This window comes from Manis javanica, chromosome 4 (genome assembly GCF_040802235.1).
Source record: "Manis javanica isolate MJ-LG chromosome 4, MJ_LKY, whole genome shotgun sequence".
NCBI lineage: Eukaryota > Metazoa > Chordata > Mammalia > Pholidota > Manidae > Manis > Manis javanica.
In genome coordinates, this window is record NC_133159.1 from 164,524,640 (window position 1) to 164,552,617 (window position 27,978).

The 27,978-nt window shown below is 38.8% G+C and overlaps 1 protein-coding gene, 1 long non-coding RNA gene and 1 pseudogene across 2 annotated transcripts; 2 read left to right on the plus strand and 1 right to left on the minus strand.

Moving 5' to 3' along the window:
- Positions 1-75: 75 nt before the first annotated feature.
- On the minus strand, positions 76-25,606 carry LOC140849279 (squalene monooxygenase-like). Its single transcript, XM_073236280.1, has 9 exons — positions 24,555-25,606; positions 21,285-21,537; positions 15,948-16,128; positions 12,773-12,846; positions 11,759-11,872; positions 11,507-11,678; positions 9,617-9,712; positions 3,599-3,740; positions 76-609 (listed from the first exon to the last, which is right to left on the minus strand). Exons 1-5 carry the CDS (start codon positions 24,843-24,845, stop codon positions 11,799-11,801), a joined length of 873 nt encoding a protein of 290 aa, XP_073092381.1. The 5' UTR covers positions 24,846-25,606; the 3' UTR covers positions 76-609; positions 3,599-3,740; positions 9,617-9,712; positions 11,507-11,678; positions 11,759-11,798.
- Positions 6,238-8,688, plus strand: LOC140849271 (protein angel homolog 2 pseudogene; annotated as a pseudogene).
- Positions 14,977-27,973, plus strand: LOC140849297 (uncharacterized). Its single transcript, XR_012131039.1, has 5 exons — positions 14,977-15,363; positions 15,936-16,042; positions 24,593-24,713; positions 25,595-25,932; positions 26,093-27,973. It is a non-coding gene; the product is annotated as an uncharacterized lncRNA (long non-coding RNA).
- The last annotated feature ends 5 nt before the right edge of the window (positions 27,974-27,978 follow it).

Sequence of the window (27,978 nt, forward strand, 5' to 3'; positions counted from 1 at the left end):
TTTGAAATCCACTTTGGTTTTCTTTTCCATTATCATGAAGCTATGTCAAGAAGTCCAGAACAAGACAAAAAGACATGAGAGTCCATTCTTCATTTTATTGAAGTGACCCACCCACAGTGACTCATCCCAACTACTGAATTTCAAAAGATAAACTGCAGGTCCTTGGTGTTAGCACTAATTTATGGTAACAGTCATTTCCTTTAAACAGTTATTTTCCTTTGCCCTTCATTTTAATTTGCAAATAAAAGTATATATTTACATGTTTATATACAAATAACTTCAAAAACAAATTAATTCCAATCTTAGTCCAAGAGTTTCCACTTTAGAAGTGGTATAGTACTATGCTATATATACCCTTTCCAAAAGTCTCTCAGGACTTGGTGAGTTCCAAATACTCATCCACAAACTGTTCCCCTTTAATAAACCAAGTACTTCATTTCTGAGTAAATTAGAGGAAATATTACAGAACATGCTTTGTACAATATAATACCACTACTGAAAATGGCTCTGGGTTTTGTAATCCAAGGTTCTGATTTAAAGCAAAAATATGTGGCATGGACTGCAACGGCAAAGAAGTGTCCAATTACAACTAGAGGGTTAGGAGACAATCTGTAATAGAAGAAAATATATATGTATTAGTAAGACCCAGAAATTAAAGTTTACTCATAAAAAGACATCCCAGTTATGTATCATCTACAAAGCTAAATACACAGTCTGCATTTTAGAGAACTTTACAAGCTTGTGTCTTCCTGCTGAATTTGATGGCAGGGACAGACAAAAAATGTTTTTTACAAGACACTACTTAGAATATACCTCCGTCAGAGAAGCTAGTAACTCCTCTAAGTATAGTTTATATAAATTCTATGTTTTGAGCTGTTTTCTTTCACTACTCTTGACATCCAGTCCGCAGTACTAGATGGCCTGGCACAGTACTGACATTCAGATTATAGATGAATGAGGAAACACAGAATTTCAATTTTAGACTTTGCCGATAATTATCACTCTACATACATCTGTTTGTCAGAACTATTAGCAAGTTTCTTGAGTCCCTAAACTTCAACCAAATTAAAATTTAAATACAAATTTCTCTTATCCATGGGTTCCATATATCAGAACATTTATTTAAACCCACAGGCCCAAAACAAGCTTCTATTTTAATGAAGGGTTTTAGCTTCACCTACCACCAACTTCTAATCAAAACTGTTTCTCAGAAGTAAAACAAAAGATGAAATACTGCCTTTTTTTCATTTCTCTGAGCTAGTGGATAATAAAAATGGTAGAATGTATATGAAAGATTTGCAGTAATTCATAAACTGAACAGTCCTAAGAAAATTTGCAATTTTTCCCTTGTCACCAAAGCAACTTACACAGAAAGCAGCCCAATGGGACCAGTAACACATTCTCTACCAAGTTTGAAATTAAAAAAAACAAGCTTTTCTTAGTTGATGCAGGGAATCTAAAATAAAATTTTTTTAATTACTCCCAGTCAAACTGTTCACACATTTGTGTTAGGGTGCTAATGATATGTCAGAAAAAATGAAGCTGTAACATATATCAAACTTCATAGATAATTTTTAAAAAATCTAGTCCTGGAATTTTAATGACCGAAAAATTCTTTTAAATTCCATAATCAACATTATGGACAGTAGCTTTACTATGAATATATATACATTTTTATTAATAAATAATTACTATACCAAACATGCAGGTCCTGGAAGTTGTTTAAAAGCTATTTCCTTGATTATATTGTAAATTCATTAAATGATACAAAATATTTTATAAACTTTTTGTTTAAAAATACAATTCTAGAAACCAAATTCCCAATCACTCAAATGCCCAGCTTGTATCTCTGAAATAATAATAATGCCTTTTATTGGTATAGTATTTTAGGCTTTTCAAAGTAATTCATTAAACCCTCACAACATAGCATGATCGATCAGTAACCTTTTTAATAGTTAAGCATTAATGTTCTTTTCAGGTATGCCTACATTTGTATTTACAACAGAAAGAAAGAGGATGCGCTAGGCAAACTTTTATTCCAATAAAGCTCTTCCCTCCTCTAACTCTCATTATTTTCTTTATGTTGTTTTGTTGGCAGATTCAAATTCATAATGTAAGACACTCAAGAGCTTACAAAAGCTTAGGAAGAAGAGCTTAGAAAGACTCAAAACTTAGTATTCTTTTTACTTCCCCAACCAACCGTTTTAACTTCCATTCCAAGTAGCAAGGAAGGAGTAACTGGCAAATCACAATCAATGAGTTGTTTTTTTAGCAAGAATGATGGTTATGGAGGCTACCGAAGGCATTTGTACAGTATCATCCTTTGTAATCAGATCACCAAAGGGTGGATCACTAGGGCCTCATCTGGGTCACAGAAATAGCTTTGTTGTCGATATATGAAGTAATGGGATTTGAGTTACATGTTTTCTTGGAAACCTAAAGGTCTAGCTTCATTAGCCTACCATTAACTAATTTGTATGCTGCTGTAGTTGTCTTTTTCTCCATCTCTAACACTGCTTCTGCTAGGTCATGTTCTCCTTAATACACAGATCGATTATCAACTCACTACAATATGTTAACAAAAACAAAAGCATGAGAATATTCAAATGACTAAAAGGTGGATGCATTTTGCTTCTTGGGCATGGTTATTTTATAAAATGTAAGCTTCACATTCATTTTATAAAATACTACTTTGAGAAGAAATTGAAACTAGTATCAGAAAGAAATATTAACAATGGCATTATATTTCAATTCATGGCCAGAAAGATCGATCCATCACAACCTTATGCATTTGGGGATATGTATGGTCCGATTGGGACCAGAGGAATTAATAACAGTGAATTATTGAGGTATTGTTATTAAGGTTGTCCAAGAGAAGACAATAGCCTTCCACACAAAGTAGTGGATATATGATGATTAGAAGCTAAAAATCTTACTCAAGGATGGAGTTAAAGGACTATGAACTTGTGAGTCTGCAAACTCAGGAAACATTTCTATTTGACCTAATCACTAACTTTTGAAAATTAAGTTCCCTCCCTGTGCTAAAAATTTGCAATTCAGTAATGTTCATTAAAAAATATCTACACTTACCATCTGGAGCAGAAAATAATTCATAAAGAGCCTGAGCAAGGATATTCACAACAAAAGAATGAGACATTTTTCTTGTCCAATAGAATGATTTTTTGGCCAAAAAAGAAAAAGATCACTTATTATATGGTAACAGGGGAAAAAAAGAACAAACTGCTGTTTACCTTAAACTGTTATTTACCCTATGCCTTATGTTCAGCATTTACACACACACACACACACACATTTCCAGAGCAATGAGTTATGACTCTGAAACTAAATTCACAATCACTATGGGCAAAGCGAGCCATGCAAGCCAATGTTATATAACACCCAAATACAGAAATTGAGAAGATCTGTGAGATTCACCAGTAGCAAGTCAGGGTCTGTAAGCCTCAACAGACTGCCTAAGAAGCATTACTAAGGATCAGACTCCTAGGTACTTTCCTCCAGCAAAGTCCCATTCCTCTGAAGGTCCAGAAAGAAATCTGTTTTGAGACATTTTTGCCAAAGAGTAAATTTAGTATCTTACCTGGAAAACAGCAGCATCATTATAAAGGTCAGGAATACCAGTTAGCGTGTTTCTCCACAGCTTAATGTCTTTAAAGACAACAGTCATCTCACCCCTGTAAGAGGGTGCCTCATGTTGTAGGCATCTCCCAAAAGAAGAACCCCTGTAAAGAGAATGTCTGGGTCATGGCACCATCTGAGTGCATCCCTTAAGGCAGAAGCTGCTCTACTAATTTACAAATGTTACGAATGAGAGCTAGACAATTAGAGTGTGAAAACACAAAGGAACAAATGATAAGTTTGCTGAGGCAAAATTTCCAAGGGTTGGCTCAGTTAATAGTTCCTGTGTACCTACCATGCGCCAGACAGTGGGAATACAGTGAGAACAAGAGCATGTTTCCCACCCTTATGAAACTCACACATGAATCAAAGGGGAAGTCAAAGTCAAAATGTTTGTTTATAAGGCCTTTCGTGACAAAAAAAGTACCTATAGGCAGCCAGGCATAAAAAGCAAGTCTTCGAAAGAAAAAAGCAAATCAAAAGATCTCTAACATTTCACTTCAAAGGTTATACTTCAAACTGAAAAAAAAAACAATAGGCAGCTATTCCAAACCCATCAGAAGTTAATTTAGGAGAATGTAAACCTGGACTGAATCTTATCCGAAATCTTACCCTTGAGTCAAAGCAGAAGAAGGAAGCTCCCAGTTTGACTCAAGGTGCACCTCCTGACTGAGCTGCCTGACACTGAGATTCCCAGTCTGTTGTCAGACTGGTTAGACCTAGGACTTAGATTTTAAAAAGCACTTAATAATTTTGTCTGTGAGAGAAATTAAGACAACAATAATAACAGTGCTGAGGTGGTAAAATTATGGATAATTTTGTTCTGTAATGTCACAATATACTACATAACTACGGAATATGTTAATATGTATTAATTTACAAAAAAGTAGCTTCTAAATTTAATTCAATTTTTTACATATTACTTGAATACCTTCACTAAAAAACCATAAATTATAACTAGCTTTTATTCCTCCTTCTCCATGGAACAGTCCTCATCCCTCCAACTGGGATATGTTCCCACAGCAGGTTGTTAATATTGTTTTGGCATTGGCTTCATTCCCCTTTGCATATGGTTTATTGACATGACTGAGAGTTCATTATGCTTGTTTTTATGCAGCAAATTACAATCTGTTTAAGTTCAGTAACTACAGCATATTGACAGCTCCCATTCAGACCTCTCTTTGAAGCTCCCCACTCAGGTTTTTAATGGTGCTCCCTCCACATGACACCTCCAAATGCCTACCGGCTCACTTCATGCCCAGTATGTCCAAAAGTGAACTCACCACTTCTCCCCACACTTCCCTAAACTTACATTCTTTTTCCTTTCTTTCCAGTGGCAGCAAATAGCTGGCCAAATTATCTAAGCTTGAAACCTGGAATCCACTAAGAGGCTTCACTCTCCCTTACTATATTATCCAGTTAATCATGGAGTTTCATGCATTCTACGTCCTAGATATTTCCCAAATCCATTCCCTACCTTCCATTTTTATTGCCACATCCTAGTTTAGGCCTTTCATTATCACTGATAGAGAGTAATTAAATAGTCTTACTATTAGCTTTAGTCTGAATGAACTTTCAACCAAATGACCCTCCACAACATATCAGAGTAATTATCTCTAAAATAAAAATCTTACCATGACACTATCATGTTTTAAACTTTTCAATGAACTGTTAGAACAAATGAGTTCTGCAAGATTTTGAGATACAAGATACATATGTGAAAATCAATTTTATGTCTATACACTAGCAATGAAGCATCTTGAAATTAAGAAAACAAGTTCATTTACAGTAGTATCAAAAGGAGTGAAATACTTGGGAGTAAATTTAACAAAAGAAATGTAAAACACTCTGAAAACTATGGAATGTTGTTGAAAGAAACTTACATTTATAGTCAACTGAATTTTGACAAGAGCGCCAAGGAACTCCAAAGGGGAAAGAACAGTCTTTTCAACCAGTGGTGCTGGGACAACCCTGGACCCCTTCTTCACACCATACACAAAACTTAATCCAAAATGGATCAAACACCTAAATGTAATAGCTAAAACTATGGAAGTCTTCATAGGAATCAATCTTTATGACCTTGGGTTAGGCAAAGCCTTTATAGATAATAGCATCAAAAGCATGAGTGGCAAGAAAAACAAATCAAAACTAGACCTCATGAAAGTTAAAAACATCAAGAAGTGAAAAGACAGTCCATGGAATGAGAGAAAAGTTTTATACATCATATATCTAATAAGGGACTTATTTCTTGAATATATAAGGAACTCTTAGAACTCAACGATAAAAACTTCCAAATTTGTCCAGTTAAAAAAATGTGCAAAGTCTGAAAGGACATTTACACAAGTGGCCAATAAACACATGAAAAGATGTTCAAAATCATTACCCATCAGATAAATGCAAATCAAAACCACAAAGAGATATCACTTCATACTTACTAAGATGGTTATGAGCAAAAAGACAGATAACATGTGTTGTGAAAGATGTAAAGAAATCAGAACCCTCATATATTACTAACAGGAATGCAAAATGGGCAGCCACTTTGGAAAACAGTTTAGCAGTTCCTCAAAGAGGTAAACAGAGTCAACATATAACCCCAAAATTCTACTCCTAAATATACACCATGAAAAATGAAAATATATGTCCACAAAAACTTGTACACAGATATTCACAGCAGCATTGTTCATAACTATAATTGGAAACAACCCAAATGTTTATCTGATGAATGGATAATCAAAACAAAGTATATCCACACATGGAATATTATTTGCTTATAAAAGCAAATGAAAGGCCGGGGGGGCTGGAGCGGCGGCCCGGGCTCCGCCGGGGCGGGGCGGGCTGGGTCCGGGGAGGCAGGAGGTCCGGGCCTTGGCGGGTGCGTATCGGCCGCCGGCAGGGCTCGTGCCTGCTCGACCAGGCTTGGCCTCGGAGCCCCGGGCCACTTCGCCAACCCGACCTCCAAGCCAGCCTGCGCCTCCCGGCCCGGCCTCCTCCCCGGGCCCGCGCATCCTCCGGGAGCTGAGTCCGCGCGGAGACCGCCCGTCCGCAGTGGATCCCGGGGAGCCTGACGCGAGGGGCCCGCGCGCTGCACACGCGCCCGGGGTTTGTTGTTTATACCCCATGTTATCCCATCACCAGAAGAGTCTGGGCAGAGACTGGACTGCACCGTGGGAGAATCTGCAAAGGTGTTGCTGGAACAGACATATTTCTAGTTGTGTAAGGTGGCCTGGACATTATTCTCGTGCTCCTTACCCGTACTTCAGCAGTAGGCACTTTTCACTAAATTGGAGACCACCTTGTCTGTTTGAGTCTAGAACTCAGTTTCCATACTGGAACTGGAGACCTGACAACCTGAGCCAGACATCTTTGATTCATCTCTCTAACGGCATGCACTCTGAGGGAGATGAACCTTCGTCAAAACGAAGAAAACACCAAGGCGCAATAGAATGGCATTGGGAATACATATGTAACCATAATAAAGAAAAAATGACGATCCTAGGAGACAAAAATGTTGACCCCAAATGAGAAGACAGTGACAACAAGTTTGACTTTTCCGTGATGTCCTATAACATACTTTCACAGGATTTACTGGAAGACAATTCACATCTCTATAGACACTGCCAGCGGCCAGTATTACACTGGAGTTTCAGGTTTCCCAATAGTTTGAAAGAAATTAAACACTTTGATGCAGATATACTTTGTTTGCAAGAAGTTCAAGAAGATCATTATGGAACAGAAATCAGGCCAAGTTTGGAATCATTTGGTTATCACTCTGAATACAAGATGTGGACGGGAAGGAAACCTGATGGCTGTGCCATTTGCTTCAAACATTCCAAATTTTCACTCTTTTATCAGTGAACCCAGTGGAATTCTACCGCCCTAATGTTCCTCTGTTGGACAGAGACAATGTTGGATTAGTGTTGCTCTTGCAGCCCAAAGTTCCTGGTGCTGCGTCTCCTGTGATGTGTGTAGCTAACACACATCTCTTGTATAACCCAAGGCGAGGTGATATTAAGCTGACGCAGTTGGCAGTGCTGCTGGCAGAGATTTCCAGTGTTGCCCATCAGAAAGATGGTGGCTTCTGCCCTACTGTTGTGTGGTGACTGTAATTCTGTTCCTGGTTCTCCACTCTAGTTTCATAAAGGAAGGAAAATTGAACTATGAAGGACTTGCCATAGGAAAGGTATCTGGCCAGGAACAGTCTTCACGGGGACAAAGAATTTTATCTATTCCAATTTGGCCCCCAAACCTAGGTATCTCACAGAACTGTGTGTATGAGGTACAGCAGTTACCAAAAGTAGAAAAGACAGACAGTGATTTGATGCAAACCCAGCTGGACAAAGCAGAGGTCTTGGTGACAACTGAAAAATTATCTTCAAATTTACAGCACCATTTCAGCTTGTCGTCTGTTTATTCCCATTATTTTCCTGATACTGGAATTCCAGAAGTGACTTCCTGTCATTTCCGAAGTGCCATAACTGTGGATTATATTTTCTATTCTGCTGAAAGGAAGATGTTGCTGGGCAGCCAGGAGCTGAAGTTGCTTTGGTTGGTAGTTTGAAACTTCTAGCTAGACTGTCACCTCTTACAGAACAGGACTTATGGACTGTTAATGGACTTCCTAATGAAAATAACTCTTCAGGTCATCTGCCTTTGTTGGCTAAGTTCAGACTTGAGCTCTGACTCTTCTGTGATTACATACTGTATTCTCTTTCAAAGAACCTTAAGTTCTTAAGAGTTTGCATGTTGCTTATTTTTGTGCTGTAAGAAAACATTGTTAAATGTTTGAAACAAATACCAGAAGAAAAACGTTTACATAATTTTCTTTTTAATAATGAAAAAATATTTTCAGGACAAGTGTGAGATCTAAATGCTCTTTATTGTAAAAGAGTTGTATTTTTTATTAAATCCCAGTAAACTGACAGTGATTTTTAAATATAATGCAACTTCTTTAAAAAAAAAAGAAAGCAAATGAAGGACTAACACATGTTACAACATGGATGAACCTCAAAAAAGCCACTTACAAAGGACCATATATTATGATTTCATTTATAGAAAATGTCCAGAATAGGCAAATCTATAGAGATAAAAAGCAGATTAGTGGTTGACTAGGGCTGGGGGTTAGAAGGAAATGAGGAAGGCTGCTCATGGGTACAGGACTTCTTCTTGGGGTGATAAAAATGTTCTAAAATTGACTGTGGTAATGGTTGTAAATACCTGTGAATATACTGGAAACTAATGAACTGTACACTTTAAATGGGTAAACTATATAATTTGTGAATTATATCTCACTAAAGTAATTTTACTGAGGTATAAAACTTTTAAATGGCTTCTAGAAAAACCTTTTCAATGACTTTCCATCGTCTATAGTATTAAACTAAACTTTCAGTAAGTATCTTACCTTTCTTCTACTCTGACACCTATCCTTTGCCCCAGCCATGGGCAACCTGAGTTCACTGAAAGTGCCACCATTCCTCAGTCCTCCTGGCCTTTGTGGATACTATCCCACGTACTCAGAAGTCCCTCATCTCACTGTGCAACTCATGAACTCCCACTCGTCCCTCAGGCCCCAACTCCAGCTTCACTCCCTGAGCAGTATCTTCCCTCACCACCCTTCCCAGGTCACAGGCTCCCCTCCCTGCCTTGCAGCTCCCTTCACGGTGAATCAGTGGTTCTGAGAGCAGGCTTCTATCATTACAGCATTTATCAACGGTGTTCTGAAATTACCTTCACTAGAAAACTGCGTTCTCTAGACTATATGTAACTGTTGTAGCCTCAATAGCTAGCACAGTGACTTGTATACACTCAATATTAAATAATAAAGATATAAAATTAATCTTGATTATTAGTAACATATTAATCCACAGTAACCAATTCTCTGTCCCACAAGTTATTCCCAGCAGTATAATCACATATGGCATTTGGAATACTGAAATTGAGTATTTGGAATATCCTTTATAAAATCAGTCCAATAAAAGAATACCTCGTTTGTTTACTGGTGAAGAAGGAAGGAAGCTTGCTGGCATAGCTCTCAAATGAGAATCCTGAGTGGCTTCTAGGAATGGTTCTTTCAGGTGATCTGCAAGAAATCCCACCCCACCATATAAATGGCTTAACATTTCAATATCAAATTATCACATTTTCTTATCAAGTATAAACAAATACCTGCTATATGTCTGTTATGGTTGTCACATATATCCTTGGTGACAAATCAAAAACTAATTATTTCAATAATAAATTGTTCACTATGTACCTAGTTATTCATGCTGAAAAAAAAGGAATCTAAGAGAAAATTAATGTAAATCAATATATATCCAGTTGAATGAACAAAAAACTAGAGAAAGAGTGAAGCAAATTTAGATGAAATGGGACAAGGAGAAAAACCACCTGCCCCTCCTCCGAATGTTAACTGATAGGTGTCATATTTAACAATTTATGGTCACCACCATATTCAGATTAAATATACCACCAATTCAGAAACAGCAGGAGAGTATGTACAGTAGAAAAAGGATAAGATGTAGAGAGCTCTACCTGAGCTTCAATTTCTTCATCTATAAAATGAATGGATTGGATTAGCTCATCTCTGAGATACTTCCCAGTTTTAAAGTTTTGTGCTTCTACTTGTATAGAAAATGAACTTTCTTTTCATATAGTTCTCATTGTAATCTGGGAATACAGGAACAGAATGCCTAGTACTGAAATTATTCTATTCCTTAAGGAGTAGAATTTCAATAATCTAATATTAACATAAACCTGTAAATGGTTTTTCCTTCCATGATCTTAGGGCAGTCTGCTCCAACTAACCTCTGAATTGGAAAAAACAATCTATAGTAAAAGAAAAAAAATGCTAAGAATATCATGATACTGACTATCCTTTTCCTAAATATGCCTAACTCATTTTTCCATCTGAAATCTTCAAAAATGTCTTAACTGAGTGAAAATGTATTGAAATGTTGAAAATGTCATTATTAAAAATCTAAATTGATCCATCTATACCTTCATTTCTGTTAATACTCTGTTATAAAAGAGTGCTTTTGCTTAGTTAAAAAAAACTTGAAAAAAGAACATTTAAAAAAAATTCACTTATACCAAGGATTGTTTCCTATTACTATATTACTATAATCATATAATTAGCAAGCAGGACTTCCCTTCAATTTTTCCAATATTCTTAATAATTTTTTACATTCTTTTCTTACCTGCATCTTCCCATTCTCAAAAAAAAAATCAGAATATAATTTTTGTGTCTGCAATCTCATGAAGCCTTTCTGTATTCAACTCAAAACTAAAAATCATCTTAAAGACTCCTTATAGCTTTCATGTTCTGAGGGCAAGGATGTATTAGCCAGGCAGACCTGGTTTCAAACTTGGCTGTGCCACTTCCTAATAGTTTGTTCTTGGAGAAGCCAAGTAATCTCTCCAAATCTTAGTTCCCTTATGTGTAAAATGGGGGTAATGATAATGCCTACCTCGGAGGGTGGTTGGTAGATTAAATGAAATTGTGTTTTCTTAAATAGTACACATTCAATAAGTGGTAGCTAGCGTTTCTACAAAAGCTAAGCACAAAAATAATTAAACATAAGACTTTAGGTTGCTCTTCAGACTACCTTAAAAAGTACCATATATGCCAATATTAGTATTCTAAAAACTATGCTTTGTTAATATGAATAGATTGAAACTTTTTTTTAACTTTGCAATTTTATGTGCTAAATGGTTCAGCTCAGAGTACCTGACTGACTAGATGCATTTTTTCATGCGCCATCCTTACCTCTGGCCCAATTTAGACACAGCTTTAGTGAAAACTGGAGATGGAGAACCTTTTGTGAAATTTGCTTTCAGGCTGTAGATTACAATGGGAAATGAAATCTTTTCTTACCAGGTAATTGTGGGTAAATTTTTTCGACCATGTATTCTCTTAAATTCCTTGGCATTTCTCCTCGAATGTCAACAAGTACTCGAGTTTCATTAGATGAAATCTGGTAGATGAGAACTGGGCTTGGGTTAGCTAAAATAAGTTCAGCATGATGTGCCTTAAATTGTGGTGCATTCTAGGGAAGAAATAAAATATTTTAACAATTTTCAAATTTCAAGTTGCCTTTATTTTTCTATAATTACATTCGTACAGTACCTTCATAAGAAAGCCAACAAAATGAGATAAAACAGAAACTTTATTGGAGGTCAGGCTTTTCCTGAACTTGGAAAAAAGTCCATCTGCAACAACAGTCAATGGAGCGTGCAGTTCCTACAGCAAACATAAAGCATATTCAGCTAAGTGGTTAGAAATACAGAGGAAAAGGACTGTTCCTTCAAAATGTGCATGAAGAAATTTAAATATATAATCAGACAACATTATAGAGGCTATTTGAAGATAATGCTTTGAAGAAACTATTTTATGGGCTTAAGTTAATGCATGACCAATCTTCAGAGGTGCGTCATCTGAATCCCTAAGGATCACCATCCTTCAAAGCTCTACCATTCAAACCATCTGGGATTAAGCTACACTTTAATAAACAACTACTAAGCAAGCATAGACCTTGAAAAACTGAATATCATTACAAATTTCAAGTACAAGCCAGATATTTTTATTCTAGAATTTTCAAGCCTCATACAGTGCTTTCAATCAGTGGCTAGGGCTAAGAGAATTTTGTATATATGGACTATGTACAAAATTAAATATACAATACAAATGATACAAAAACATATTGGGCAGTTAAAGCCCATTTTGTTCAAGGGTAAACTGTACTGGAAACTATTTAATTCTAGTATTTCCCCAGAGAATCTCTTACTTGTACCTTTCTCCTTTAAATAATTGCGTATTTTATCCTAATACTTTCTTTTATAGTGAATCCTTCCTTTTCCACCTTCCAGTTCCCCTCTGCTTCTCTGCTAGGGTATATTTCTCATGTCCGGTTTTAATACTGTTAATATAGTGGGGTTTGCTTATGAAGTTATTTGTATAGCAATGTGTTGCGATCTAAAATCCATCTTATTGCAGAGGGCTTGGAGGGAACTCAATCCATCTGAGAAATGAGAAATTGCTGAGCCTACTTTTTTAAAGGAGTAGAAGAATAAGAAGGAAAAGAACCTCTTAGGAAGAGCTATCATTTGATATATCGCACCCTGACGTCTCCAGTTTCTTTACCTTTGTACTGAACTCCCACCACAGCATCATCTTCTTCTAATAACTGCAGCACAATGCCCTCGATAAACTTTGTACTAAAAGGTAAATAGAAATCAATTCTATAAGAGCACATTTGAATAATTTAAATGAGGAATCATAAACTCCTTAATTCTTATCTCCAGTTTGCTCTTGTAAACTGGACACACATGCTTTGTGAACACATGTCCACAGAAAAAGGTCTAGAATGACAAAAAGCAAAAACATCATTAATGAATTTTAGAATTATGTGTAGTATTTTCTAATTTCCTAAAATTGAAGACATGTTACAAATGTAATGATTAAAAGAATACTTTTTTTTTCTGAGACAAAATCTGTAATAGTGTGTCTGTAGGTAGGTATTTGATATGCCCTGCTTAATTAGCAAAAAAATGATATCCAATGAAAAGTTACACAATAGAATCATGAAATAAGGGTAAGTGATTGAAAGACTATGGATGACAATAGACTAGAACAGATTGAGCATGCAGAATTACATAGTCATTATGAATTCTATATTATATATATATAAATATGTAAAGCAATGTTACAATGATATAGTATATTAATAATATATAAAAATAAATATATATTAAAAATAATATAGTGCTCCTGGGTTGAGAATCCTTGTAAGATCTTTCCAACAGTAATGGAATGTTATTTTGTATTTCTCTTTCTATTCTTTCATTAATTTGAACAAATATGTATGCGCATTTAATAATATGTTATTCAGTGATTTTAAAATATTTACTCTGCAACCTAAGTAAATGTCACCTTTATAAATTCTTCATTATGCCACAGCAATGCAAATGTGCAACTAATACTGGTTCTGATGATTCCAAATGTCTACGTGTACTTAAGTCACTTAGCAAAATTTTGATTTTCAAAAATGTTGACATCCAGAAAGAAAAAAATAGCCAGTTTCAAGAAACCTTTGTTACTCTATTTTACAAGTTTAGTTTTCCATTCTCAAAGTCATTACCTACTCAAAACTGTTCAGGGTTAGGGCACTAATAAAATCTGAATGTAGAAAAAATTCCATCATAAGAAAGAAAAATCACTTTATGTTGAAAATGTTTGACAGTGATTAACCCTGGATATTCATTCCTATGAATTCATTATCTCTGGTCATAAAGTCACTGGTTCTATAAGTATTTTAGTGGACTAAATTGCATAATGCCAGCCTCTAGTTTATAAACATACCTAATTTATGGTGAATGGAATCTGTGATGAGTGAGCTTTTGAGCTAAAATACAGAGTGCTCAGAGCATCCAGAGAATCGAGGGCAGCATGTACACATTTTAAAGAGAAAGAATCCTATTTTCTTAGAAAGCCTAAAGCCCTCCATGGCTAACATTTCCTTATAAAAAAGCAAGATCATTTTCTAAATGAAAAGTAACTTCCATTCCCTTTACTACTTAGCGTCCAAATGTAATGGGCCTGCAGGTACAGAGTTCAGTAAGATAAGGCCTGTTTCTTCAAGGCCTTAGGATCAAATACGGTATTCAGCGGGAGAGATGTCAGCATCTCTAACCCAGTATTTGGTAATACATAATAATGTTGTTGATGAGGAGAGGAGTACTTAACAAGCATAAGCTTATCACAACAGTATGCATGTGGGTGTGTACATAAGATAGTAGCAATATATATAACCTTATAATAGTAATGATTAATATTTTCATTGTTAGTGACCATAGTCTATGCTAGCTTTAAAAAATGTTACTTTTCCAGTGTTTTAGAAGTTTTTGTTATAAAATATATATCTACTTCCTTTTGATAAAAATATAAATTCCTAGGTCTACCTCCTATAGACCCTGATTTCTGAGTTCTTCATCGCTGGACAGGTATTGCCTATGACTCAGATCTCTGGGCCACTCTCTCAACAGCATTCCCTGTGCAGTGTGTTCTGGGGTGCATCTGCCAGGAACTGTGAGGCTATCTGTTCTCCCCACTGCCGGCTATTTAAATGGAAAGTTCCTCTGAGTCTTTCGTCAATTCAGTAGGCTTGGAAAGATGACAACATCCTCTTACAACAGTTTTCCACATTAGACGTAAATGTGCACTTTTTTAAATTCTCTCCTAGTTGAACATAACCTTCTGCTTGCTTTCTTCAGTATTTTTATCACGTTCCAATTCTTTCTTCATGTTTCATTCTCACATATTTATTCCTACGTTTAAAGAGCAGCAGTCCTCTTTAATCTTGGCCTCGCCCGCGTCCGGGAGGCCGGGTCCCGGCTCGAAGGCGGCGGGCGGCTCGCGCGGACCCGGCAGCAGCGCAGCGGCGAGCAGGGAACACGCCAGGGAGGAGCCCAGGAACTGCGTGGTGGACGGGCGGCGGCGGCGCGGGCTGCAGCGGCGGGGCGGGGCGGGGCGGGCCCCCTCCGGGCCCCTCCCCCTCCCCTACCCTCCCCCTCCCCGGGGTCTCCGTGGGCCCGGCGAGCTTGGGCGGCGTGAGCGGGTCCGGCCGGCGCTGCCCACGCCGCGCGTCGCGCTGCAGCCAGGGCCTGGCGGGCGCGCGTCAGGTGGCGTCGCACAGGAAGCCAGATGTCCGAGCGCCCCTCATGCGGAGCCGCGAGGTGAGGCGCAGGCGGACGCTCCTCGGGCCGCGCTCCCGCTCGCTCTCCGGGAAGGGGGACCCCGCCACGACGCCCCGCGTTGCGCGGCCCTCCGGCCACCCCCCGACCCGCGTCGCCTCCCCGCCCCCTCCCCGAGGCGCGGCGGGGGGGGGGGGGGGGGGGGGGGGGAGCGGGCGCGGGCGGCGGGGCCTGGAGAACGGGGCGGTGGCGGCGAGGGGCGGGCATCAAGAATTTTTTAAAGTAACAGATTTTTATCTCAATTCATTAAAAAATAAAATACATGCAGACAGTTTTACATACCCACACAGATTCATACCCAGATTGGAAAATACAACCGGACTTTATCCACCAAATATTCATACTAGTCACTTCTAGTGAGAAGGATCATGGATAATTTTTATAGTCTTCTTTATGATATTCTTAACAAAGGCACTGAAGATCTAACATTCTTCTAACTTATGGTTAACATAATATCTATATTCCAGCCTATACCCAAACACTCACAAAAATTTATAATAGTGTGTTAACAAAGGCCAAGGTTAAATGTGTTCTTTAACATTACATCTTTGAAGCTGGAGTCTTACTTGGGCTCTGCCATGGCTGCTTTCCGAAGACTCATGATCAATCCTCCACGATGGAAAGCTCTTCCGCTCTGCACTTGATTGTTTTCCGATAGAGGGTAAGGAATTTGAACCTCTGACTTGCTTTCATGATCATGAATTATGTAGCCATGTACATCCTGGGGATCAGTACCTTGTACGTCATCTGCAAAACTATTCAGTTCAAAAATACCGATTTCATTAACGTGCCCAGAATTCTACTAGGCACCAAGAGGACAAGGAGGCATTGAAAATGAGTCTCTGTCTTCATCAAGCTATGAGACCGTTTGGAAGACTGGACATTAATGTATTTTGAAATCTTAATGCTTCTGGAAAAGTACACAAATATCCTAAAAAGTTGCCAATTAGCAATATCTTCCATTTGGATCTCAGTAAATTGCCAGTCTTTACTCAGATGTTAGTAAAGTTTGTAAAAAAAATACTATATGCTTGAAGCCCATCTAGTATTTCTATAATGTTTTGTCCAACTACTAAGATAGCTTGTTTTTCTCAACCCGTAATTGTATTACAGATGTACTTTATATGCTAAAACTGACCAATTTAGAACACACCAGAAAATGTAAAAAGGATAGCAGCATAATAAAATTTTGCCTTGGGTAAACTATCTTAAGTACATAAATAAGGTCTAATTTAAGATTTCTGGGACATGTCTCTATCTCAACTTTATTGATGGAATCAAATACGACAGACTTTGGACACTTAAACAGGCAGAAAGACAGAACCTTAAACTTCAATGAAATTCATGCTTCAAGAATAATAGATATTAATAATTTAGAAGCCAGTGACATTAACTACAGTTATCACTAGCCATTAATCATAGGGCTCCATAATTGTGATATTTGACTACTTACTGGTTAATATATCAGATAAAGTAACATGGAAAACACTCTTCCACATTAAAAAGTACAGAACTGCTTTCCATTAAAAAGCAAGCGAAAAAGCAAAAACAAAAAACCATATATGCAAAACATGAAGAGCAACTTCAAAGTCAAACCAGTAAGCAAGTTTTAAAGGCAACAGCATAAGGGTATCAGAACTACAAGCCAAGAAAGCTAGAGTTGTAAAGGGCACTCCTGGAAAGCAAGTAAGGGTCTCATATGCAAGGGACATTGGAATTTCACACCATATATAAATTTCTTGTCAATAAAATAAAGATCACAAAACTCAATTCAATGACCTGAGACATGACATGGAATTAAGCCATCTACCCAGGACATGACCCATAAGAAATCCAAACATAACTTTGTGCTCAAACTGAGTATATAGTGCATATTAAAATATGTATCATTTATGAAAGCCCAAATATAAACCAGAGTCAAGGAATAAATATAAGAAAAGATATGGAGGATTTATGAAACTATAAATACATTAAAGACCTAACTGAATGCAGGGTATACCACATTCATGAATAAGAACTTCAAATCAATTTTTCAAAATTGAGCTATAGATTCAGTATTTTTTGAGTCATAATCTTGACAGAGTTTTTTAGTTTCATGGAAATTGAGAACCTAATTATAAATTATATACAGAAAAGCAAAAAGACCAAGTAAAGTCAAGATGATCCTATAGAAAATGAGGTGAGGAGGAGGTCCCCCATTAATTACTGAGACTTCGATACATAAAGATAAAGCATTTAAATTATAATATTCATTTTAAGAGTTCTAGATATTAATCTTAAGCCAAAGGACAATCAGTTCACTTAATAAAAACCCACACTCCATGAGGGATAAGGTCCATATTATATAAAAAGTCCATGCTCCAAAAAGTAACTATTCAAAGTGTTTCTATATTCCATATCTCACACCTGAGGGGAAATTAATAGCATAAGGAAGATTAAAAGGACTTGATACTAAAGGATTTATGGTATGTGGACTAGCTAAAATACTTCATAGGTTCTCTGACACTTGATGAACTACATATAACAATCCATTGAGGCTTGTGCCATAACCTTGGAGTTGTCTCCTGAGGCCAGATCTCTAAAGAATATAGTTGGAGAGCATTTCTGGTTGCCTCATGGTCAACTAGAAAGGTAACGATCCTTCTCAGCAGTGTGTCACCCTGGCCTCAGGAAATCTCTTGTAAACTGGTGGTTTGGAAACCCATAAGGACAGAGATGGAATCTCCCTTCTTCATAAGGCACTCTCTCCACATGGGTCCTTACCCAGTAGTCTTTTGCTTTTCCTCCTCACCGACTGCTCCTTCTCGGTCCCCTTTTCTAGTTCCTGCTCACCTCACTGATCTCCAGATAGTAGAGTTCCCCAGGGTTCATTCCTGGAATGGTAATGTCTTCTAGTCTCATTTAAATTCTAGGACACCTCTCTCTCATACCAAACATTGACATCAGTAAGTCCTGCTGACTCTTCCTTTAAAATACATTTCCAGAATGTACTCACTTCCCACACCTCTACTGCTATGACCCTGTTCCAGTCTAGCAACTCTCATTGATTCTGCAATAACCTCCTAACAAGTCTCCTTGCTTCTGACCTTGCCACTTTATGATCTATTCTTTTTTCTACACAATAACAAGAATACTTGGAATATTGTTAATCATCCTTCTAAAATGTGACATTGAATAATTCTTCTTAAAATTCTCCAAAGGCTTCCATGTGGAGTCAAAGCCAAATCCATACAGTACGTTACAAAGACCTTTTAGAATCCAGCCCCGATAATCGACCTGACCTTTTCTCTAACTATTCTCACTCCAGTCAACACCACTCTCTCTCCTCACTCTTTTAAGAGGCCGGGCTTGCTCCTCCCCCAGGCTTTTCCCTTGATATTTTTTCTTGCCCCATATATCAAGGGCAACTCTCTTACCTCCTTCCATTCTTTACTCAAATATCATCTCTCAAAGAGGCTTTCCCTTCCCCAACCACATTATTTAAAATCACATAGCTCCCTATCTCCCTTTTTTCCAAAATCCTTATAACCATTAACATATATTCTTAATTTTATTTTTACCTTTTATCACCAGCCTCCAAACTACCCACTAGAATGTGTACTTTCTGATGGCTGGGATCATTTTCTGTTTTGTTCACCACTGTAGCCTCAGCATCAAGAACAGTATCTATAATATGATCAATGCCTAATAGATATTTGTTGAATGAATGAATGAATGTCAGTTCTTTAGTCACCTCCCTCTCTTGCATTATCGCGTTCTGCCTCACTACTTTCAACGTCACCAAACATCCTGTGGTATCAAGATGCACCTCCTTTGCCTTCACATCCACATCTCACTACTGCCCTATTTCTGTTTTTTATTAGTGAAAAACTCCTCGAGAGTAGTTTTCTATTCTCCAATTTTTTAATCTCCCACTCACATCAGTCTGATTTTGTCTCCACAACTCCACCACATCTCAATGTCACAAGCAAATTCCAAGTTGCCAAATCCAATGGCTGTTTTTCTATACTCATCTTACCTGACTTTGAATAGCAAACCAGGACACATCTGTCCTTTCCTTTATTGATACATACCCACTCCTCCTACTAGAAACATTCTCCTCTCTTGGATTAAGTGACACCAAACCCTGTGGCTTTCTTCTGCCATTCTGCCAGCTACTTCAAAGTCGCTTGTACACTGTCTTCTTCAAAAGTCAGCCTGGATTGGTTTATTCTGTTTTCTCTTTTCTCCCTACATGATCTCCTTAAATGGTTTTAATCATTGCTGTGGCTTTTAAGTGCTACAAGTATGCTGACATCTCTGAAATTTCTAACTCCAGCTCAAACCTCTCCTCTGCACTCCAGATTCATATATTTAACATGTTCACTTGATCTCAATGTCCTCCAAATTTCCTCCAACACCTGTTCCTCAACAGGTCATCTTCCTGTCAGCAAATGGTACCATTACCTACTGGTTGTTCAAACCAGAACCTAGGAATCATTTCTAATACCTCCCTCTTCCTTCTATCTCACACCAATTCTTCAGTGACTCTTGCCATTTCTGCCTCTTAATTTTATTGTGAATCAGTCCACTTCTCTTTATATCCTCTGCTACCTTGCTAGTCCAAACCACCATTATCTATTGTTTGAACTTAGCAATGAGTCCCCACTAGACTCCTTGCTTTGATTCTTGCTACTCCCACTGCCGCAATCTTAGTCTACTCACCACATCATATCCATGTATTCTTTCAAAATAGCATTCTACAAACTGCAGGGTATGATCAGTGATAAATTGTGAAATGAGTTTCAACCTGTGAATTGTATACTTGGGTAAAATGACAAGTATTTATAAAGTAAAATAAGACAAATTTCATTCCAATTTAAATATTACACGTATGTACTGAGGATGGTCAATGTGTTTGTTACTGTAAGTAGCTGTCAAAAGTTTAAGCCACTTTATAGAGGCATAATCCAGATCACATCACCTCCTACTCTACCTACAAAACTGTACAAAGCGGTATCTGCTTACCTCTCCAACCTTAATCTCAAGCCACTCTCTGTAACCCATCACTCAGTACTTTCTACCTACACTGGTGTCCTTGTTGGTTCCTTGAATAAAATAGCAAATATTTACACAGTGCCTACTACATACCAGGCACTGTTCTGAATGCTTTGCATATAGGAATTCATTTAATTCTCATTAACAACCTATGAGGCAAGGACTCTTAGTATGGCCATTTTACAGATGAGGGAACCAATACACAAGAGTTTCAAAACTTAGCCAAGGTCATACAGCTTTTTAAGCACCTGAGCTGGTATTCAAAACAGGCAATCTAGTTTCAGCATCAATGCTCATAATTACTCCAGCATTCCACCTACCACATATGCCAAGCAAGCTCTTTCTCAGTTCATAGCCTAGACATATCTTGTACTCTGATCCTCAAGAGTATAGTTGATCTGTTTTGTTCCCCAGTATAAATCTGGTATTCAGTACAGCACCTCACAAAGTGGACAGTGAATAAGTATACCCTAAATAAATAGTTAAGGGCTTAAAAAGCATTGGCTTAATGGATGAATGATGCTTAAAAGATTCTACAACAGGCACATAATAATATGCAGTCTACACATGATAGTCCCCTTCACCTTTCCCTAAAGTTTATGCCCTCATTCTATTTTTCCAGTCCTTCATTTTGATTATTACAATTTTTCAGCCACTTCATTGTATCTCACTAAGTCTACTTCATGTCTTCTCATACTACTAAATGCTTTTTTTCTCCTTTGCTCTCATTTTCATGGAAATTTGTTGGTAAACGAGTACAGTAACTTTTATAAAGAAAACAGAATACATTTTTACCATCGCAGGATAGAGTACAGTGCAGAGTGCTTGTTTGCAGTCATAACTCCTAAAGATCAATATGAACCTACCTTCAAGTCCAAGGTCTTTAAGGACGGGATAACCACCTGGCTGCAGAAATTCTCCAACTATCCTGTCAGGCTCTTTTAAATCTCTCTCAATTACTGACACCTTTCTTCCATCTCTGGAAAGGACTGCTGCCAAAGCAGAGCCAAGGACACCAGATCCCACAATGATAACTTCTGGATCATTTTGAGAAGGTGTTGATGCAGAGGCTGCTGCTCCTATCAAGGCTGTTTCTGAAATACCGGCTCCTTTTTTGCGCTGGTTAAAAAAAAGAAAAAGTGAATTACGTATCCATATGTGTTATCCTTAAATCATACTACTACTATATAGACACACTGGACTTTTGCATCTTGAGCAAAAGCTTTACCTTAAACAACAGCAAATCAAACGAACTATGAAATCTTTAAATACAGGTCATATATAAAAACCAATGATATAAAATACTGGCTAAAGAAAAATGTATAATATTATCCCAATAAGAGTAAGTTTAATATTTTATATAATAATGTATTACTAATAATATGTAATACATAACATATAGACTATATAATTATATATAATAATATATTCTGTTTTCTCAATATATTTAGAAAATGCTGTTCTACAGACGTATTTAGAAATCCACACCAGGCCAAATATAAAAAATACTTTTAAGGGGCTTCCAGGACTATTATAGGGAAAATTCCACAATTAATTATTCAATTCTTCAAATACATACCGAAGATCTACAAAATGCAAGCCATGTACAACTTCTGATACGACTTCACGTTGCAAACTATTCAGCACCTTTTAGGTACTTCCACTATTCATCTTAATTTTCTCCTTCGAGGTTTTCATCTGAACATCTATCTTAACCTAAAATCACTTTTATATAATGAAAAGACTGTCAAATCCTGGCTACTAATCTACTAATTGGGAATTATTTAACACAACAAAATTCCAAAGGAGTAAAATGACTATTTATCCTTTGGAATTCAACCTGATCACAATTTTATTTCCTTAACATATAAGAATATATTTAATTTACCCTTTCCTTTTCTTCTGATACTCTAAAGAGGGCCTGATCTAACATCTGGTCCTCCAATGTATAAATAAATATTAAACCTATTCCTTGCTGGGCTGACAGTAAAAACTTTACTTGATCATAAGATGACTTTTTCATGAAAAAGGCCTGTTTTGAGAGATTTATGCCCATTGAGAGTAACAGCGAGAGTGGGTTTTTCTTTTCAATGAATAATTCAATATTGTAATAAGTATTTTTTTCTTGGTATATGGATTCACAAGTGGGAATGTATTTCAGATACAGAATTCCAAGAAACCGTCTTTCTTGAGTTCTCTGACCTTAACGATTAAAATAAGATCAAATGCCATTTTCAAAGGGTTTTAATAAGTCCCAAGGCAAAAAGCTGAAACCATTTAAATAAAAGACTTAACCTTCTAAAAGATAAAACCCAAAACCTTTTAGAATTTTAATTCTCTGTGATTTTAATATCCATCCAGTCTTCCTTTATCTCTATAATGGACTGGGGCATTGTCCACTCCATTTTTAATAATTTCTCTTGGAGAAATCACCTTTTTGTCCTTTAAAGAGAAGATAATAGAGTTGACTCTTCCCATCACTATTTCTTAATGACCAGAGCTGATTATCCTTAAATTACTGTTCACAGAGCAAAATAAGGCCCTTTTCTCCTCTTAGCTATTTTTTAATAGTTTTTCTTCCTAAAATTTCCCTGTTAAACACACACACACACACAGACACACACACACACACACATACACACTTGGAAGGTCAGAATGGGAAGCACTAGTGGGAACTCAGTACTCAATACACAGCCTACCAACTCTGGTGTTTAGAAAATGAGCATAAAGTCTGAGGCATTCACAAAGTGAAACCCATTACTGACTACTGGTGATCCAATTCCCAAGTTATCTCAGACAATACCAAAGTATTCAAATTGAGAATTAAAGATTCCCTCCCCTTCCTTTTCCATTCCTCCAACCCACACCCATCATGTGTCACGGAATTCAGCACTACTCAAATGTGCCTAACAGATGTGTACTACCTTTAGACTAGTATTAATAGCTGCTATTTATTAGACAGTTATGAACCAGGCATTTTCCAAACATTAAATCATTTAATTCCCTAACAGCAGGCTATGCCACCCCCATCTAACAGAAAAGGTAAAAACTGATTCTTACAGAAACTAAGGTCTTCCAAAGGTCTGACAGCCAGAAGTGATGGAGCAAAAATTCTAGACCAAGTCCTCTGTTCTGTAAGCCTTGCTCATTTGTGTAAGTAATGTAGACACAGAACCCTAAGAGCAAATTACTTGCAGGCCACTCACCCCAACTCCAGATCATCATTATCCCCACCTGGCCCACTATTTGGGCTCTCTGACCTGATATCCCTGCTTCCATTCTTGTACTCCTACAATCCACTCTCCAAACAGTAACCAGAATGCTTTTAAAAACTAAAAATCAAATATTGTTACTCCCATGCTTAAAAATCCCCCCAGTGCTCTTGTGGAAAATCCAAACATCCATGGCCAACAGGCCTTATATATTCTGGCCTCAAAGATCTCCCTCATCCCTTACCACTGTCCCCTTCGCTGCTGTCTTCCCAGGGATTCTCATACTAAACATCACGTGAAAAACAGCCTTTGATTTAGGAACATGACTGAACTCTGGACAGTAGCCAATTACTCACTTGATTTAGTATATTACTACACCGATTTACTCCAATTATTCACTTGATTTAGGATATTACCACACTGATTTACTCAAAGCTCCGTTAATGTGGGGAGAGGAGGGTGTTTTGTCCAAGACTAAAGTGCTGAGCATTTTTACTGTGCCAGCTCTTCCAACTGTTCTGTCACTTCCCCCAACAATCACTTCTTACAAGCAGCAAACTTTACCTGCAGGTTTCTTCTCAGGTACAAACACAATTTTTACCCTAAAACATTTGTTTTTACATCACAGAAAGTGATTCTGTCCTCCTTCAAAATGAAATTCTAACATTTCCTTTCACCTTTCAAAATCAAATCAATATTCATAATCAATTTCATTTAGGTTGGCCCAACCAAATGAAACAAATGTTTTCAATCATCCCTAACGGTGTCAAGGATGCAGCCACAAACAGTCAAAGACTTAAAAAGAAAAACTGAGAATTCGTATCACTGTATCTAAATTATTGCCTTTTCCCCTTAAGGAGAGTGACCCCAATCCTAATTTAAAATAAGATACTCATTTGTTTGACCACTTTGAATTCAACCTACCCGCCTGGACTCAAGCTGCTCTTTATTTTCTGATCCAGGAGGGGATTTGGCCCAGAAGAAGCCAATGAAGGGCAAGGCTGACATAATATCCGAGAAGACGGCAAACTGGGACCCGCTCCGCTGGCGCCCGAGGGAGATCCCGTTTCCGTAGCGACAAAGGTACGAGAGCACCAGGCCCAGCGAGAGGAACACCAGCACGCACAGCAGGAGCTCCTTGTTGGCCAAGGAGACGAAGTCTCCGCATTTCTTATAAAAATAGGTGAAAGTAGCAATGCCAAGAAAAGTGCACATGGTTCCAAGGCTACTTGGGTGACTCTGGGTCCGTGTTGGGATCCTTTTTTTCCTTGTAGGGTTTGGGTGATGACAGGTTTTCCCCGAAATGCTACCAAAAGGAGCACAAGAAACCGGCCAAACTCCAGTAAATACCGTAAAAAAAAACCAGGATTGCAGTTCAAATCAGAGCTATTTACAAAATCATATAAAGTTATTACTACAAAAGTATCTGAAGACAGGAAAGTTGTCCAGGACTTAGAAAGCAGTATTTAAAAATCGCCTACTCCAACAGCACCCGACCGGGCTCTCCTCTTTCAGCCAATCCATTTATTTCCTTTTCTCTTGTTTCCTGGATGGGTTTTTCCTGGGGGTTATTGCAGGTGCTGTTTTTAATTTTGATGTTGGCTCCTAGTGCTGAAAAACCTTTCTCTCTAACCAGCAGCAGGTGCCCTTTCAGAAGACGGTGAGGGGTAAAAAAAAAAAATCAAAGAAATCTTGGCGCTGCGAGAAAGGTGGCCTCGCCTCCTGAGACCGCGATGCCCGGGCCGGGCTGGCAAGCGCGGAGTACGACTCGCCCCCCTTCGGGCGGCCAGGCTACGCGGCCCAGGTGGAAATTCTGGGCTGCCGTCTCCCACCAAAGATGGCCTCGGCTTCACCACTGCGGCTCCGGCGCAGGGAGGGGCAACCCCTGCTGAAAATCTCCCCACATCAGGCTCCTATACACCAGCCCCCGAACCTTCCAGTCCGCGATTCCGTTTCCCCCGCAGGTGAACGGCGATCTCCAGACAACTTCCCTTAGAGGGCGGCGACTCCCGATGGCCTGTTCGCCAACATCCCAAGCTCCGGCGCCGCCGCGCTAGTAACCAGAGTAACCAGCTGAGCTCCGGAGGCTTGTCACCCACCCCGCGCGCCCCGCGGCCCAAAGGCTCCGCCCAGGCGAGGGACCAGGGGGCGGGGCTAAAGGAGGAGGGCCCGCCCCGCCCTGCGCGCAGGCCTCGCCCGCCGCCGCCGGCGGCCAGTGAGGGCGCCCACCGCTCATATGCCGAGAAGGCGCAAATCGCCGTTTGGTCAATCGCGGACGCCGTTGCCAGATCGGGGACGCCAGGTGAGGCGCTAGGGCGATGTTGCGTGATGGTGTAGGGTGGGACTGCGCTCGGGGGGCCCTGCCACCTGGTGGGCTGATCGGAGGGCTTGATTTGGCTCCGGCGGAGGTGGGGTTCGAGGGGTTCGTGCCCTCGGGTCCGCCTTCAGGTTTTTGGCTGCAGCTCCCGCTGCTGGGGTCCTTCCTACACAGGGAGAGGCAGAGTTGGTGCCGAGGACGCCCCTGCGCCACCTAAAGTCGAGATGTTTCCATTCATTCCGTGGACTTTACTGAGCGCTTACTACAATGCCATCCCGGGGCCACAGGGATGAATCAGACACCACCTTTTTGTCCGGTGCCTAGTGTGTGTAGAACCTAGACGGCGGTAGAAAGAGCTACCGGTGTGTGGAGAACCGGGCGCTCAAGCTGAATCTGGAAGGACGAGTAGGCAGCAATTGCCAGAAGAAAGGAAGAAGAGATGGTGTGCCGGGTTTTCCCTTCCTCTTCCCCAAATTGTCAGGCAACTACGCACTTGTCGTTGTGCTCAGGCTAAAGACACCCTGATGCTCTTAGCCCCGTTCTCTCAAGATAAGAAACGTGGGAATGGGCGTGGGAGGACGAACGTGAAATAGAGATGTGCCTTAAGTGCCCGGAGAAACTGGGTAGACAGGGAACCATGGAAACCGGAGGCTGTCTTTCACTCGCCCTGGAGGGAGGCTGGGAAAGTCTCCGAGGAAGTTGCATGTACCCAAGACAAGCATTCTGGAGGAAACAGTAAAAGAGTGTGAGTCAAAAGGTGAGAGACAGCCCTTGTTATGAAACGATGAAACCTCCCCAGGATTTACTGACTCCTGATAACAGTGCCTTTGCTGACCTAGACTGCCTTGCCTACTTTAAACTCTATGACTTCATGTACAAATTCTGCCCTCTGGAGCACTGCTGAATTGTCACCTTTTCCATCAGGTCTCCACTGACCCACACCAAGTCACATGATAGTTTATTGATACCTATTATCCCAATCTCTGACTACACCTGTAAATTAAGCTTTATCATCCCACTCATCCTTGAGGGAAGGCCCTCTGTCTGATGAATCAGAATCACCCACAGCACCTAACACGTGTTGCACTTAATTTATCCTCCGTAACAAAGTTTTGATGAATGATGAATGATAGGTAGTAGGAAGACCAGATGACTTGAATCAGGAGAACTGGATTCTGGCAGCCACTAACCAGCTTTGTGACCTTGGACAAGTCAAAAGTCAGTCAGCCTCTTGAGGGAAAGGTCAGTATCTCCATGAAATCTAAATTCTTTGCAATCCTGAACCTGACACTTTGCTGAGTTCAAGATAGTATGGCACCTGCCATCATTTTTCATCCCAAATATTGTATGTTTTATCTGCTAATAAAATATTTTACATGTCAAAACATTTTCTCAGGTGTCATTTGACTCTCAAAATCACCTTGATTTTAAAAAAATACCAAACATGAAACTTAAAGAGGTTAAATGCCTTGGCCAAATCACAGCTTGTAAGTGATGAAACCAAAAGTTAAACTCCTACTCTCCAAATTCATGTTCCCCAATACTCTTAACTATCAATAACTGCTTTAACTTTCCTCTATCATAAAACCAAGACTTTCCCTCCCTAGCAATATTGCTCAATGTTACCAACAAATTCAGCTGTTTGAAATATATATGTAATTCAAAAGCATTCATGAAATAATCAGTTTAATGTGTGGGAAATCATTTTCCTGAAGACAAATCTTCAATACACTGCTTGTTGGTACCTTGAGTTCCTATATTGCTAAAATTCTAGAAGGCATCTGACTCTTACAGATGAAAACACAGTATCACCTGGATGATTGTTACTTGATTGTCATATTTGAGATTATCATAGGATTGTTTCCTTTTTAAGTAATTTAAAAATCTTTTGAAAGCCACTTCATCTGTTTACAGTCCAAGATCCACGTCTGTACTTGGGGCAAAAAGAACATTTGTAATGCCTAGCATAGGGCGCACCCTGAATGCTTATATTGCCTGGGCTTAATTAAAGGCTATATAACCATCACTCAA